The sequence below is a fragment of the Amia ocellicauda genome, chromosome 23 (genome assembly GCF_036373705.1).
Source record: "Amia ocellicauda isolate fAmiCal2 chromosome 23, fAmiCal2.hap1, whole genome shotgun sequence".
In the NCBI taxonomy this organism is placed as follows: domain Eukaryota; kingdom Metazoa; phylum Chordata; class Actinopteri; order Amiiformes; family Amiidae; genus Amia; species Amia ocellicauda.
The window spans coordinates 10,310,746-10,324,668 of NC_089872.1; the positions used below are offsets into that span (position 1 = coordinate 10,310,746).

The 13,923-nt window shown below is 43.4% G+C and overlaps 2 protein-coding genes, 1 long non-coding RNA gene and 1 other non-coding gene across 4 annotated transcripts; all 4 read left to right on the forward strand.

Annotated features, from left to right (window-relative positions):
- Positions 1 to 583: 583 nt before the first annotated feature.
- Positions 584 to 4,507, forward strand: rbm34 (RNA binding motif protein 34). Its single transcript, XM_066696931.1, has 11 exons — positions 584 to 841; positions 1,111 to 1,279; positions 1,464 to 1,594; positions 1,785 to 2,001; positions 2,204 to 2,263; positions 2,485 to 2,528; positions 2,707 to 2,790; positions 3,300 to 3,363; positions 3,606 to 3,648; positions 3,821 to 3,939; positions 4,037 to 4,507. Exons 1-11 carry the CDS (start codon positions 798 to 800, stop codon positions 4,418 to 4,420), a joined length of 1,359 nt encoding a protein of 452 aa, XP_066553028.1. The 5' UTR covers positions 584 to 797; the 3' UTR covers positions 4,421 to 4,507.
- Positions 4,508 to 6,081: 1,574 nt separating this feature from the next.
- On the forward strand, positions 6,082 to 9,458 carry tomm20b (translocase of outer mitochondrial membrane 20b). The gene is made up of 5 exons (XM_066696703.1): positions 6,082 to 6,326; positions 7,329 to 7,375; positions 7,714 to 7,795; positions 8,412 to 8,554; positions 8,973 to 9,458. Exons 1-5 carry the CDS (start codon positions 6,203 to 6,205, stop codon positions 9,015 to 9,017), a joined length of 441 nt encoding a protein of 146 aa, XP_066552800.1. The 5' UTR covers positions 6,082 to 6,202; the 3' UTR covers positions 9,018 to 9,458.
- On the forward strand, positions 8,605 to 8,738 carry LOC136719460 (small nucleolar RNA SNORA14). Its single transcript, XR_010805407.1, has one exon. It is a non-coding gene; the product is annotated as a small nucleolar RNA SNORA14 (small nucleolar RNA).
- Positions 9,459 to 11,560: 2,102 nt separating the features above from the next.
- On the forward strand, positions 11,561 to 13,487 carry LOC136718911 (uncharacterized). Its single transcript, XR_010805331.1, has 2 exons — positions 11,561 to 11,789; positions 12,076 to 13,487. It is a non-coding gene; the product is annotated as an uncharacterized LOC136718911 (long non-coding RNA).
- The last annotated feature ends 436 nt before the right edge of the window (positions 13,488 to 13,923 follow it).

The window sequence follows — 13,923 nt, forward strand, 5'->3', positions numbered from 1 at the left end:
AGTTTAGACCCTTGGCTGATTTTACAGCTAGATTTTCATCTCTGAGCTGTGGCATGATTTATAAATAGAAATGTCAGTTGAAATATATGAGAGAGGGTTTAACTAAGTATATGGTTAGGTTACAAACTATAGGAGTCTGGTTGCAGTAACAATAAGTCACTGGTGTAGGTGGGGCTGTGCTGTCTTCTGACATGTATTTCAACCAAGCTCCCAGTTACTTAATGGGTCTGATTTAGCTGATGAATGGGATCCACCTTGAATCAAACCAGCAGTGTTTAAGCCATGAACTGAAAATGCACTTTAAATATTGTTATAGGTCTAATGGACTCACTGAAACACTGAAAACACTACTTTAGGATTGGGGAACTCTGGTCAAAAAGCACTAAGAATTATATAATGCTAGCAATGATTAAGTTTTTATGAATGTATGTTTATTTATTGGAAGGGATACCATTTAATATAAATTGTATTAGGACTAACATTATTATAGAAGTAGCAAGAGAACCAACATCGGTAATAAACATGTCTGCCATTGACGTCCGGGGTGTGCATGGGAACTAATGTGCTTGCATGTATTGCCCGTCCGGACACATTTAATCGGCGGACGCGAAAAAATAAAACGTGCAGTGAGCGACTGGTGTTAGTGTAACTGGTTTCTTAAAAGTGATTTACTTCTGTGTTTACTTCTGTTCAGAAATGGATGTATTAAACATGTAAAAGCGTCATTGTTACACGCCGTACTGATTTCGCTGCGGACCGACTTTCCGATCTCAACGATTACTTGTTGGGTTGGATTAATGAAAAATATCAAAACCATGAAAAAGAAGCGTGCAGGGAAAAGGTGAGCTACAACATAATCTACCTTACAGTTTTTGTTCAGTATAAGTATTTAACAGATTTGGGAACATACTCAGCCTCAGCCTTTTGCTTTCAATTAAACCACTATTAGTAATGGAATCTGTGGGCAAGAAAAGTTGTAATTTAGTTCAGTGTTAGTTGTTTATTGCAGTTTATGGAATAGTTTGAGGGTGGGCTATAAAATACAAATTCTGTCAAATAATGTCTAACTGGTAGTTATTCATGCTTTTTGGCCCTGTGGTCTTGTTTCAGTGTGGGGACCGCTGACCCGGAGGACCCAGAGCAGTCTGTGAATTACTTGGTGGGACAAGTGTCCGGCAGTTTGTTCCCCAGTAAACCCACAAAAAAGTCCAGTTCCCTGTCCTCTCTGTTCAAAACCGAGACCCCTTCAGCAAGCCTCATCTTTGTTCCTGCGCCAAAGGTAAGACCCTTAGCCATCCTCAGATGTTTATAGCAAGAGGTCAAGGACATGCATGGAGACCCCAAACTACCCATGTTGATGCTGGTGTGTTTCATGCTTTTTGCCATGTTGCTTTATTGCAAAGTTTTACACAATTTGTTACTCCTCTCTACAGAAAGTTTGGATTGTGTCTTTGTTTTTGCAGCCAGCCCCTAAGAGACCAGAGCCAAGTGTAGAGGAGAGCGATGGAAATACAGAAGAAACCAGCGCACCTCCTGCGAAGAAGACTAAGCCCTCAAAGGAGAAATCAGCTGCTGAGAAAAAAGTAGAAGACAGGTGAGGAAAAGCTACAATAGTCAAGATGGAAGACTTTTTCCTTGTTATAATGTGGAAGTTACATTCTGCAATAACATTAAGTAAGATAGTGGCACTTTTTCCAAGTCTGCTCAGGCCAGCCTCAACGCACTCTTATTACTCAAACCCTTTCAATGGTCATTGGCTCATGGCCTCACGGTTGTTCTCGCAGGGAAAGTGCATTGAAGAATGCAGAAGACAACGAAGGACGGAAGAAGAGCCCCGGGCCTCCCAGAGTGAAGGCACGGCGGCACGGTGGGACTGGGCCGGTGGACGCGGAGGAGGGAGAGCAGGCCGGGAAGAAGAAAGCCGTTAACCGGGCGGAGGAGCGCATTAAAAACAAGAGGACGGTGTTTGTGGGGAACCTGCCTGTCACCTGCACCAAGAAGGTCCGAGCCTGGGTTCCCATCTCTGGGTGTGATCTGAAATAAAATGCAGGGTTTATCTGATTGTTTTGGGGCTCAAATACACTTATATGTGTATTTAAGTATGGATTTTATATGTAAATATAGCCAGTGCTAATGTTTTTGTACTGTATATTATGCCATGGTGTTGACGGTACTATATTCACCTAATTTCTTGTGCTTCCAGATGTTGAAGGCCCTCTTTAAGGAGCATGGGTCCATTGAGTCGATTCGGTTTCGTTCAGTGGTGGGTATCTTGAATGCCAACCCAGCATTGTGCCAGTTTTACAACCTTTTGTCAGTAAATAGGATTTCCTTTTAGATACTGTGGTATAGAAATGTAGTTTTTTTTCTTATTATTAATCTGTCATGTTTTTATCAATTTTTATTTCCACCACCTTCTATGTATATCTTGATTGAGATGTTTGGTATTTTTATATGGCCACATATGCTTAATGTTTTCTCTAGATACGAGAAGATGCATCCGTCACAAGGAAAGTAGCCGCCATACAGTAAGTGTGATGCGTTTAAAACTGCCTAATGCACAGAAACTACACATGTTTTCTTGTTAAAATGCATTGCACTTGGTGACAATGTTGTGGTTGTGTAGCCATTAAGTAAGGTATTAAAGACATTTTGAATTAAACAGGTGTCTTGCCACTTAATAAAGATAACTTTTCTTGTTTTCAGACGAAAGATTCATCCGAAAAGGCAGAGCATCAATGCCTACATTGTGTTTAAAGCTGAAGAGGAGGCAGCCAATGCAGTGAAGAGGTATTTTGTATTTTGTTATAAGTAGGGCTTAAGTTCCAGTTATACATTTGTTATAATTGGACTCTTTGGGTGATTTTATACTCTTTGTCGTGCCATTTTAAACTTGTGATGCACGGTTTACTGAGCAGAACGTGTACATTCGCCTGCTTGTCATTTCTCTCTTCATTGTTCCCATCCTGACAGCTTTTAAAAGCTAAGTCCCATGCAGTCCCTTCAGCATGTCGCCTTGCATTTGTGCCGGCTGCGTGTCTTTGAAACCGCTGACTGTGCGATGTCACTTTGAGCTGCTCGGGAAACGGCCGTCCGGGATGCGATGAGAGCGCCTGCGGGCCGGGTTTCTCCAGCAGCTGGGAGAGACGCAAGAAACAATTATAACTTCTAAAAGCTGTCAGGATGTGTATGAAGGTGGTGTTAGCAGGCCGTAATTGTCATAGCTGCTGCCAAATCAAACCTGCCCCCTACTGCGCTGGTATTACCTGGACTGACGGCGGCTTCAATTGTCTCTGCAGGAACGGCCTGGAGATTGAGAAAGGGTTCCACATCAGAGTGGACCGGGCCAACAAGACGGCAACAGTAAGTGGCGCTGTAGAAACAGGCTTTTTATCCATCACGGAAGACTGGCACCAAGCCTGGAGATAGTGTAGTGATCTGAACCATTCCTCCTCTGAAAATCATCTGGTTACCCTAGCATGCTGCCATGACTGAGCTGCTCAGTTTAGGAATATCCCTGTCTACAATGAGCTTCTTATAGGGAAATGTGACCTCGCTGTGTGCACTGGCTGCTTTTACAGTCTTTACTTCTGCTTCTCTCTCAGCACGACCACAAGAGATCCATTTTTGTCGGCAATCTGCCATACGGTAAGTGCATAGTTATATATATTTTTGTATCTCTTTGTAAGCTCACATTTGTTAGAATGTTTACAGCAGGATTGTACAATATTAAGTTGTGGGTTCCTGGCAAGTTGCAGTGGTGGCGTGGCTCCCTCGTGTGGTGAGCTGGAATAATTCACCTGTCTGCCCTCCCTCACAGATATCAACGAGTTGCCGCTGCGGCAGCACTTCGAAGAGTGTGGCCAGGTGGAGGCGGTGCGCCTGGTGCGGGACAGGGACTCCGGGATGGGCAAGGGCTTCGGCTACGTGCTCTTCGAGGTAAGTATACGCTGGGTTGGGAGCGAGGGCACAGAGGAGCACTGTCTGAGGCTGTGTAAGATTAATTAAATCTTAATGGATCTCATATCCTCTTTAGAACATAGATGCCGTCCAGATCGCCCTGCAGCTCGATAACTCTCAGCTACTGGGCAGGAGGATCAGGGTGAAGCGCTCTGTGAAAAAGGAGAAAGTAAAGAAAGCAGCCCCGGGCGGGAAGCCCAGCAGGGATGCGGTGCAGAGCCCGGGCGGAGCTGCGGGGCGCAAGGAGCGGGGACCCGCGACCCCGGGCTTCAGGGGGAAACCAGCCCCCGGCTTCAAGGAGAGCAGGCCCACCGGCTTCAAAGGCAGGCCCGCCAGACCACCCCGGGCCGGCTCCTTCAAGGGGGAAATGGCCAAGCCTGGCAACGATAAGAACCGGAAGAGCAAAGGACCCAAAAAGAAACTGAAACCCAAAAAAGGACAGAAGGTCCCCAATTTTTGATACGGTTGTGTGATTTGGTTTGCTGTTATTCTCTTTAGGTTTGATCCTCTCTGTAGATTTTATTAAAGCTTTCTTGGTTACACTCTTGCTCGAGGAGGTGTGTTGATTTTACTGGCAGACTGTTCTGAGGGAATGAAGTCCACTGGTTCAGTGGTTTGACAGGGCAGCTGGGGGGCTCTCTGTCTTTCCAACAGGTGAGGGGAGTGTCTCATCTTCTGATCTGTCCTGGAGGAACAGGCACAGGCACACACACGATTGATTTTCTTGTGTGTGAAATAATTAACTGCCATTACCTGTTGGTAACTATCTCTGCAGAACCCTGTATATTAATCTTGGCAACTACCCAGCCTCACCCTGTGATCCCTGAAGGCTGTTCAGGCTGTAGTGTTATCTTGCATTTCCAGACCAGCTGTATATTCTCAGTTGGTCTTATTACTGGATTAATTAGCATTAATCAATACATCTATCTAAGCTCCAAAATGTTTTAAAGGTAATGTACCTTGGATCAATTTTTTTAGGCCATCAGGTGGTAAGATTTTGGGGTGGGGGGGAAATTACAATTGGGAGGAACATATTGGAATATTTCATTGAACTCGAGTTGGATCATGAACCAGACCGGTAAGCTCATCACGATGAGGGCTATGGATTGGGCAGGTGTTCCAGCACTTTGTTTCAGATGTCTGCGGTTTGCTCAGATCGCTCCCACACTGCAACTCTACTGACAGACCATAAAGAGATGGGAGGGTTTCTGGTTTAAACAATGCTCAATTCATTACTTTAAACTCCTTGAATGTTAAGATGCTGCAGAAATGAAATATCAATTGTCAACTGGAGGAATATATCTATATATGTATGAAATATACACATTCCTCTAATAATTCCTAGAGTATGGTATCTCTACCTTAGTGGTCAAAATCAATGATGTATTTTCCTGATAAAATGGCTGTGTAGATAAATGTGTATTTATCAAATGATTTAGCATTTGTTTGTACAGTAATTGTGTGTGTATGTATATATATATATATATATATATATATATTCAAAAGGAGACATCTTAGGAAAGCCTTATTTATTATTTATCCAGCAGTGGATTGATATAGGCTGATGGTGAAATACACACACACACACACACACACACATTATATATATATATAAAAAATAAAGAGAGCTGCAGAAATGAACAGTATCGATTGCTACATTCTTTCAAAATCGAATACATCTCTATTTAATATGAATGTGTGTGTGTGTATATATATATATGTATGCACGTACATATGCATTGAATAATTTGTTTGGAACAATATAAGAAATAGAGTATTAAATATGGCCAACACAATAGCCTCCGGTCTCTTTACGAACTTCATTGATTCATACAACCTCCTTCACTGACAACTGAGGGGCCATACTCGCACCGAGGACCTTCGGCACTGTCTTGCAAGGCCGCCTGTATAGAAAATTGTGAAAGAAACCTTTTCATACGATTGAGAATGATAATCTAACACGGAAATTATATACACTTTCTCTAACAATATGGTGATTAATATGGTGGGGTCAATGTATCAACAAAACACAAATATATATTCCCATAAACATTTTTTAATCAGGCGATAGCTGAAGGCACCTCACGTCTTACAGTAACCAGGAAGCTTGTGAAGGTTGGGGTCCTTTTCGCTCATGGAAGGTGCGCTCTGCATCGGGGTCATGCGCGGTCTCTGATCATCCCCAACTTCTCGCTTCCCACTGCCGAGACACCGAGAGGCGCCGTGCCGCTGAGCAGGAGCTATGATGGGTGGAAAGACGAGCGCCATCGCCGCGGGGGTCTGCGGGGCCATTTTCATCGGCTACTGCATCTACTTCGACAGGAAGAGACGGAGTGACCCCAACTTCAAGAACCGATTGCGGGAACGTGAGTACTGGTCGCGCCATCGGAGTAGGTAGATCAAACACTCGGGGACTAATCCGCTTTAATGCAGCCCGCTATACTGTGCGCTACAGCACGGATGAAAACAGCCCGCTTTTGCACTGCGGAAGACGGCATGTCTCTGATCATGCAGAAGAATAGTTTGTTGAGTAATGATTGATTGAGGGCCGCATGGTCGTGCTCAGGCTAATCCCGTGTGTAGGATTAAATGCTCTGAAGCCTTGTGGGAACGCAATCAGCGGTACGATCGGGGTGATTTAATAACATTGCAAAGAGTCAGACACTTGAAAATCAAACGGTAACATTGCATTTTATTTTCATTCATGTCTGTCAGGAGAATTGAATGATTGGCAGTGTGTGTGTGTGTGTGCGCGCAGGTGCAGTATGGTTCACCTGGAGGCAGCAATGGGGAATCTGAATAGGGGGGAAGGGCAGTTAAGTGCTAAAATGTATTTTTTATTTGTACGATTGGGAAGAAGCACATGCTCCAGATTGTGGGTGCAGTGACGCCCCAGGCTGCAGTGACAGCCATCAGTGTGTCCCTCACACTCCCCACACTTGATCTTGAACCGAAGGGCCTGGGGTTGCAGGTCAGTGGGTTTTCTCCAGCCTGACCTTCACAAACTCAGTGTCCTTGTGTTTGGGCTCCACTTTCTCACATACTACAGAAACACAGCCCCCCCCCCCACCCACTCACCCACCCCTGCTGCCTGTTTTGCATTCCAGTGGATTAAGAAAACTGTTGCAGATTAACTTTACTGAAGTCCTCTGCCCAGACCATTGTTCTTCAAGTTGTCTGATTTGAAAAACACAAACATTAATGATCGCCAGAGTTGGAGGAGGTATGGTGCAAGGGCAAAGGGGAATCCCATCTCAGACCGATGTTCTAGACGTGATTACAAATCTACAGAAGGGATGGACATTGTTAGTGTGTGTCGGTGTTGAAGGTAATGACTGTTTTTTTTTTTGTATTCCTTCTTTTCTCAGGAAGGAGAAAGCAGAAACTGGCAAAGGAGAAAGCTGGCCTTTCCAGGGTAAGAAAGACAGTTTATTTACAAAGTGGGCTTATTTCCACTGTTGTATTAAGCGCCTGGGCATGTCCATGTGCAAAGCATTACAAAACATTCCTAATTATAGAATTTATGTAGTGTAGCGGATCATTTTTGAAAATTGAATTTTGAATTTCATATTGGTTAGGAAGGGTATAGGGTACCGACTTCTGAATTTTCTATTATTAATAATAATATTATTATTATTATTATTATTATTAACAATAATATATAAAGTCTATATAACCTAAATAAAAATAAAAAATGATTCACAGAGCACTTTAGAGCATTATGTGACGGATTGTTCACCTTCTGTTCTCCAGCTGCCAGACCTTAAAGATGCTGAAGCAGTCCAGAAGTTTTTCCTTGAGGAGATCCAGCTGGGAGAGGAGCTACTGGCACAGGGTGAGGGGTCTGCTTCCACAATACACACACTAAACCTCAAGTAACCAAAAATGCACTTAAAGACCAGCAGATTGGTTGTCTACTTTAATGCAGATTTGAGGTTTAATCGGTATCATTTTATCTTTATTTTTGGGAAGGATAAGTTATAATTTTTGCTAAGAGAGTACCGGAATTAAGCTGCTGTGACAACAGATTTGAAATTCCAGCCAGGTTTACAATATTCATTATGTATGTCCTTAAGTATTTCTTCCAGTACAAGAAAGGGAAGTAGAACGGCTCTGATATCTCTTGGTTGTTAACATTTGTAAAACGCCCTTCATCTGTCAAGATCTGTCTGTGTTCCAAGTGACGTAGATGATTTGTTTTGGCTGGCAGTAATTGGTGTAATTCGCTGCCCAAACCAGATGGCTGTTGTCCTTTAAATAATAAAACATATTGGATGTTTCTTGATCCTGAAATGAAAGTCTGATTAGTTTTCTCACAAAAATAGTGTTTTTGTAGAGAGAGATGTCTATAATTAATTTACTGTGTTCTTTAATTAATACTCCTACTCAGAAAATTGAAACGTGTTTTTTTTCCTTTGATATATAACGCTGCCTGATCACTGTCTTTCCAGGAGACTATGAGAAGGGTGTGGACCACTTAACGAACGCCATCGCGGTGTGTGGTCAGCCACAGCAGTTACTGCAGGTCTTGCAGCAGACCCTGCCCCCCCCTGTGTTCCAGATGTTGCTCACCAAACTGCCCACCATCAGTCAGGTGAGGGTGTGAGGAGAGAGAGAGAGAAATGTGTGTGCGCTCCCCACTGCAAGCATTCTTACAAACCCCCCGTCGATTCTGATGTGAGCTGCCGGGACAAGAAAGAATGCAAGAGCAAGTCTAGATTCATCCAAAGCAAAGTCTCTTTCGAGTGGCACTTTGCTATTTCAGATCTAGGACAATAGTCATGCTTTTATGTACACGCTTTTCTCTCATTTAACGTCTGCACATTTCCAGATTGCTTTTGGCTAATTCTCTTCAGGTATTTCTATTTAAGCCAGTGAGTCTAAATTTCCTTCTTGAGCTTGTCTTTTCCTCAACATGGTTGTTTTATTAGTCTCCCCTTTGTCTTTGGGGTTTGGAGGTGTAAAACGTTTCGGATTCCCTCGTGCTGACCTCTCTCTCCTGCTTCTCTCAGCGTATCGTCAGCGCACAGAGTCTGGCAGAAGATGACATCGAGTAGCAGACGCCCCAACACCCCGGGCAGACCGTGGCCCCGAGTCCCAGGACCTCCCTCCAGCTCCACCCCGGCTGCCCTAGGAGCCTGGAAGCAGAGGGTAGCTTCGGTTCTAGCAAAAACCCCAACACACACACACACCCCTGCAAGGAGCCTCCTTTTTGTAACTCGTCCAGCTAGATTTGATTCTTGGTTTTATTTATTATTTCTCCCGCCACCTGTATTTTGATACTTCCTGTCCGATTCGAACGAGTGCTTGTGCCCCCCCATGTCCAGCCGCGTCTTATGTATCTGCGGACGATGTGTACGGCCACATCATCACGGAAGAGTCACGTGTAAAAGCAACAACAACACAACGTGCACATGCCACATGTACCCACATGAATACAGGCCTACTTCGCATTTGGAAATACCTTGGATATCATTAAAAACTACAAACAAACGTCACATTTCTTTTGTATTCCTCTTTCTTGGTTTCTTGGTCTTTTCACAGCAGAGTACAGGGGCTGTGGGAACGACAAAGTGGTTTTCCATTCATGGTCCTAATTTGTCATTGCTGTGGCATGAGCAGATGTTTACTCACCCACCTAGCTTTCAAATGTAAATTGCATTCATTCAGACTGACAAGACCACTTAGAGAATGCAGATGATGGGTTATGTAATACTTCCATTACACACCAAATGTACTCAGTTCAATTACACTAAGAACAAGTGCTTATGAAAGCTAAACTGTTTATGAAGTTATAGTAAAATCTGTACTATTTGCTTTTTACATTTTTTATATTTCTGAATTCTACAACTAAGCTGTAGTTACTTATTTTTCAGATGACAATTAAATACTGTATTTTTTCTCTTCATACTTCATTTACTCGAAGTGTGCATGTTTTTTTGTTTTCCTTCCAATAAATCCATTCAAATAAAATGAGAAAATGAGAAACGCAATGGTGAGGTGTAAAGTTATTTAGTCTACTTTCCCCTCCTCATCTCTTGCAGGGTTTGGCAAATTGTAAAACCTCAGTTTCAGATTCTTATAGATGATCCACTTAAATTAGCACTTGATCAATTCTAGAATTAGGAATTGGGAGTTCTGGAATTTAAGGGAAAGTAAAGGTTCCATAACAAGACCATTGTTTGCTCTTGCATTGGAATCAGTTTCTATCATGGTAATTCTCAATGGAGATGTATTTGACATTTTCATCACAGACTCTCTTATTTGCTCCTCCAGCTGTGTTGCGCTGCTGTGAGAGGCTGTATATCGAAGAGCAAGAATAGACAGGAGTAATGCATGACGTAGATTGTTTTCTGCTGAGGAGTTGATGGGTATGATTCAGCAAGCAGGTGAGTTTGGGCCGCAGAAGCAGGACTGTTCAAAAGATCAATAGATTCTGGAGTCCTGCCCCGTTTCCAATCTGTTCCAGCTGGCCGGGGAAGGGAACAGTGATTTATTCAGGGCTCCTCTGGTTTGGTTTGGTGCAGTGGTGGGCGTCTGGTTGAGCGCTGCAGTGGAGCTGTGGGAGGGAGAAGGGAGACAATGAATGTGTCGCTGCGGCTCGGTCTCGGGCCGCAGCTGCTGAATTCATTTTTCTGCTTCGCGGTTTTGTTGCCCCGGTGTGGAGAATGATTGCATTGGCGGTGCGGCCACCTATATAAGACACTTAATCATGGATGACTGAATTAAAGGCAAAAGCCAATGGAAACGTAGACTGTCCTGTCCTATATTGTGGTTTAATTTATGGTCAGAAGCCACTTTCTGTGATGGTCTAGGCCTCAGGACAAATACGATGTAAACATACAGTAACAAATGTTAGCTAAGTGTCCTCATATCCTTTGTACTGTTGGTGAAAATGTGCTTTTGTAGCACTATTATATTCACACTTGAAATCAGAATTAACAGGAACAAACCTGTAAGAGGTTTAGAGCAATTTTACACCATTATAACTCCTTTTGAAAGCAAATCTATCCACAGGTTGAACAGTTAATTTAACTCAGGGTCACCACCTGCTTCAGAAAAACATAATAAACAACATTTAGACTTATTTTAAAATCCACTTCAAGCTCAGTGATGGTCAGGCAGCATGCCAACATTCAAACCTCATTACAGCATATCTATTATCTATAACAGCTGACATAAAGCCGTGATAAATTGTATTTTTGTTTACAGTTCAGTGACATCAAGATGTGGGAAAAGGACTCCATTGATTAATATCTTTGTCAGGCTGTTTAAGACGCATGTTAATGCAGGGGGTCTCCACTGGTGCTGTCGTTTGCAAAGCTAATTGCATTAATCGAGAGACGCTGCTAATTCAATTAAAAAATGCAGGTGATTAATTGCTACCTGGGGGGATGCATTCGAAAATCTATACTGCAGTTCTCAACAGTGGCCGCCAGATGTCAGCAGCGCCTCGGCTGAAGCCCTGAACTCCTTGTTTTCATGATTTTCTACAGTATTCTATGTTTTGGAAATTAGACACCCCCCCCCCCCCCCCCCCCGAAGTGGCTTTTCACGTCATATGATGCCCGCTGTACAAAGACGGTCTTTAATAGCACATTTTGCATGACTATAGCACAAGATGAATACTAATGACATCAAAACAAAAACATGTTTCCCATCACAGAATAGCAGTGATTGGGATTAGTTTTCATCAACAGTAATGATCATGTCTTTCTTCTTTATAAAGCCAGAGATACAGTCCGCACATGGAAGCGGTTTCCCTTGGTTTTAAGAGGCCAGTCCAGGACAGCGAATGTAGCCTCTTCAGAAGTTTCTTGGCCGACGAGGTGAGCGTCACAAATGTTAACAATCATGGGCTGTGGGAGCTCGCCTTGCTGTTTTTCTCTTATTGTAGCAGTTATGTGCGATCACATTCTTGGGCGCTGACCCCGGCTGTGTGATGGATGTGGTTTGGAGGCGAGGAGTGCCTTTTCTCGATGACATAAATAAGACACCGTCCTGGCCGCTCCAAATACACTAGCGTTACTTTTTCCTGGAGTGTAACAGTCTCAACACTTGTTTACGCATGGACATAGAGATATGATTGACCCTTTCTGTTGGTCTGTTTTTCAGTCCCAAGCCGATGATCTGTCTGCCCAGAGACCCAGCGGAGGTGCAGCTGTCTATGGGCATCAGCTAGCAGTTGGTAGACTTTTCCTTGGGCTGCAGTTTTAGTATCTGGCTTTGCTTACTTTCCTGGAAGTTGTTATAAGAGATCTTTTGTCACGGGTATCTGGAAATTCCCATTTCAAGCTGTCTTTGAACTCAGCCATGACACGCTTTCTCTGCCTCATCTTATGTCACCTTGTTTTCTTTTATCTGTATTCATTTTGAGCTCCTGTTTAAGAAATCCTGCTCTCCCACCCCCCCGTATAGCCAAAACACTGATTTCATTATAGTTGGCAAGAGCTGGAGGACCAGAAAGAGGCTCCAGCTGACCGAAACCACAGTGCAGTGAGTCTTACTGCAAAAATGTTTTTAATTTCGCTCCCCATCTCTGCGAATGACTCAGTTCTGTGTTCGTCTGCCTTAAAAATCCAGTGTGATGACAACCCCCTTAATAGAAGTTCAGCTTTTAAAAATCCCTTATCTCACCAGCACAGAGATCCCATTAAAAATATAATAGGAATGAGAAGAGACAGTTGGCAGGGAAAACCGGACAATTAAATAAGGCTGGAGATCACAGAGGAAGATACTACATGGAAAGCAACGCATTATTGCTTCGCTTGATGGTTTTGTGAGTGTGGTTTTTGTCTGAGCCTTCTTTGAGATGTTTCCAATTCAGAAAGAACATGAAAGCACTGAGCAAAGAAAGGTAGAAACATCTAACTGAGCAGAAATATTTGCCAATTGCTTTTTCAATGGAACCCACAGGAACCATTTTCTGGGATGACCCAACAACAGGCAAACCAACAGGCCCGTCAGATTCCCTTCTTGAAAGACGTAGCACTCAAACCAAGCATGCTAATAATAGTTGGTTTACTCTGAATTGTACTCTGCATGTGCACTATTATAATTGCCCACACTCTCTGTAGGCCACTGTATGGAACACCATATATTTCCAACCATTAATGCGTCACCGGCAGTGATTGCAATAATGGCTAATAAATCTCTACCTTTTAATGCTGCAAATGAGCAGTGCTGGCGCTGGCTGATTCAGCACATGCTCAGCAGAATTATCTCTGCTTCATCACAAGCCACCCCATGCCTCATCGAGCCGTTCGCTGTGGTCTCCGTCCGTTAACGACGCTCCTGTGTAACCGTTTCCCAGAAGCAAGGACACCCTGTTGAGACGGGCGGGTCTTTATTTAGCTGTTCAAACACGACTGCCATTTCAGGAACGTTCTCAAACACGGTAGCATGAACACAGTTCCGACAGGTTAGAAGGTGCGCCATGGAAATGCTTGCACAGATGTTGAGCAGGGGAAAAAAAACTCCAAAAACACCAATCTGCATGTCACAGACCAATAAATAACTGAATAAGGGATTATTATGTGTAAAGTTCACTGTGTTTTTTGTTCAAGGCCTTTGTAAGGATAGGATGGGAAGCGTCCCCTGGAAAGACAGATAGAGGTCTAATTATTTTTATCCCAGTCTGCAGCTGTTTTTTTACGGCCTTGGCAGCAGCAGCCGAGCGCTAGGGTCCTGCCAGAAGACAGAAACTGGAAAATACTTTTCTACAATAGGAATAAAATATGAATGTTGAATTCCAGCCCAGGAAACGTCAACTGAAACTGCAATGGCAGACTGTGTATTTTCCATGAACTCATCCTCTCATTCCGAGAGTTTTTATTTGATTTGGTTTAATTCCCCACCCCCCTCCTCTCCAGGAGGAATGCATGGAGCCTGTGGAATTGCAAGGGAGGTTTGTGTTAAAGCCCTGAGAGAGCGAGACGTCTTTTTTGGTTCCTGAGAGGGAGT

What these genes read in the sequence shown, in the direction of transcription:
- rbm34 (XM_066696931.1), top strand. Translation starts at nt 798, where the DNA reads ATGAAAAATATCAAAACCATGAAAAAGAAGCGTGCAGGGAAAAG. An exon ending in GAGAAAAAAGTAGAAGACAG is followed by an intron (nt 1,595 to 1,784) that starts GTGAGGAAAAGC and finishes TTGTTCTCGCAG; the next exon opens with GGAAAGTGCATTGAAGAATG. An exon ending in TGTCGGCAATCTGCCATACG is followed by an intron (nt 3,649 to 3,820) that starts GTAAGTGCATAG and finishes CCTCCCTCACAG; the next exon opens with ATATCAACGAGTTGCCGCTG.
- tomm20b (XM_066696703.1), top strand. Translation starts at nt 6,203, where the DNA reads ATGATGGGTGGAAAGACGAGCGCCATCGCCGCGGGGGTCTGCGGGGCC. An exon ending in CAAGAACCGATTGCGGGAAC is followed by an intron (nt 6,327 to 7,328) that starts GTGAGTACTGGT and finishes TTCTTTTCTCAG; the next exon opens with GAAGGAGAAAGCAGAAACTG. An exon ending in AGAGGAGCTACTGGCACAGG is followed by an intron (nt 7,796 to 8,411) that starts GTGAGGGGTCTG and finishes CTGTCTTTCCAG; the next exon opens with GAGACTATGAGAAGGGTGTG.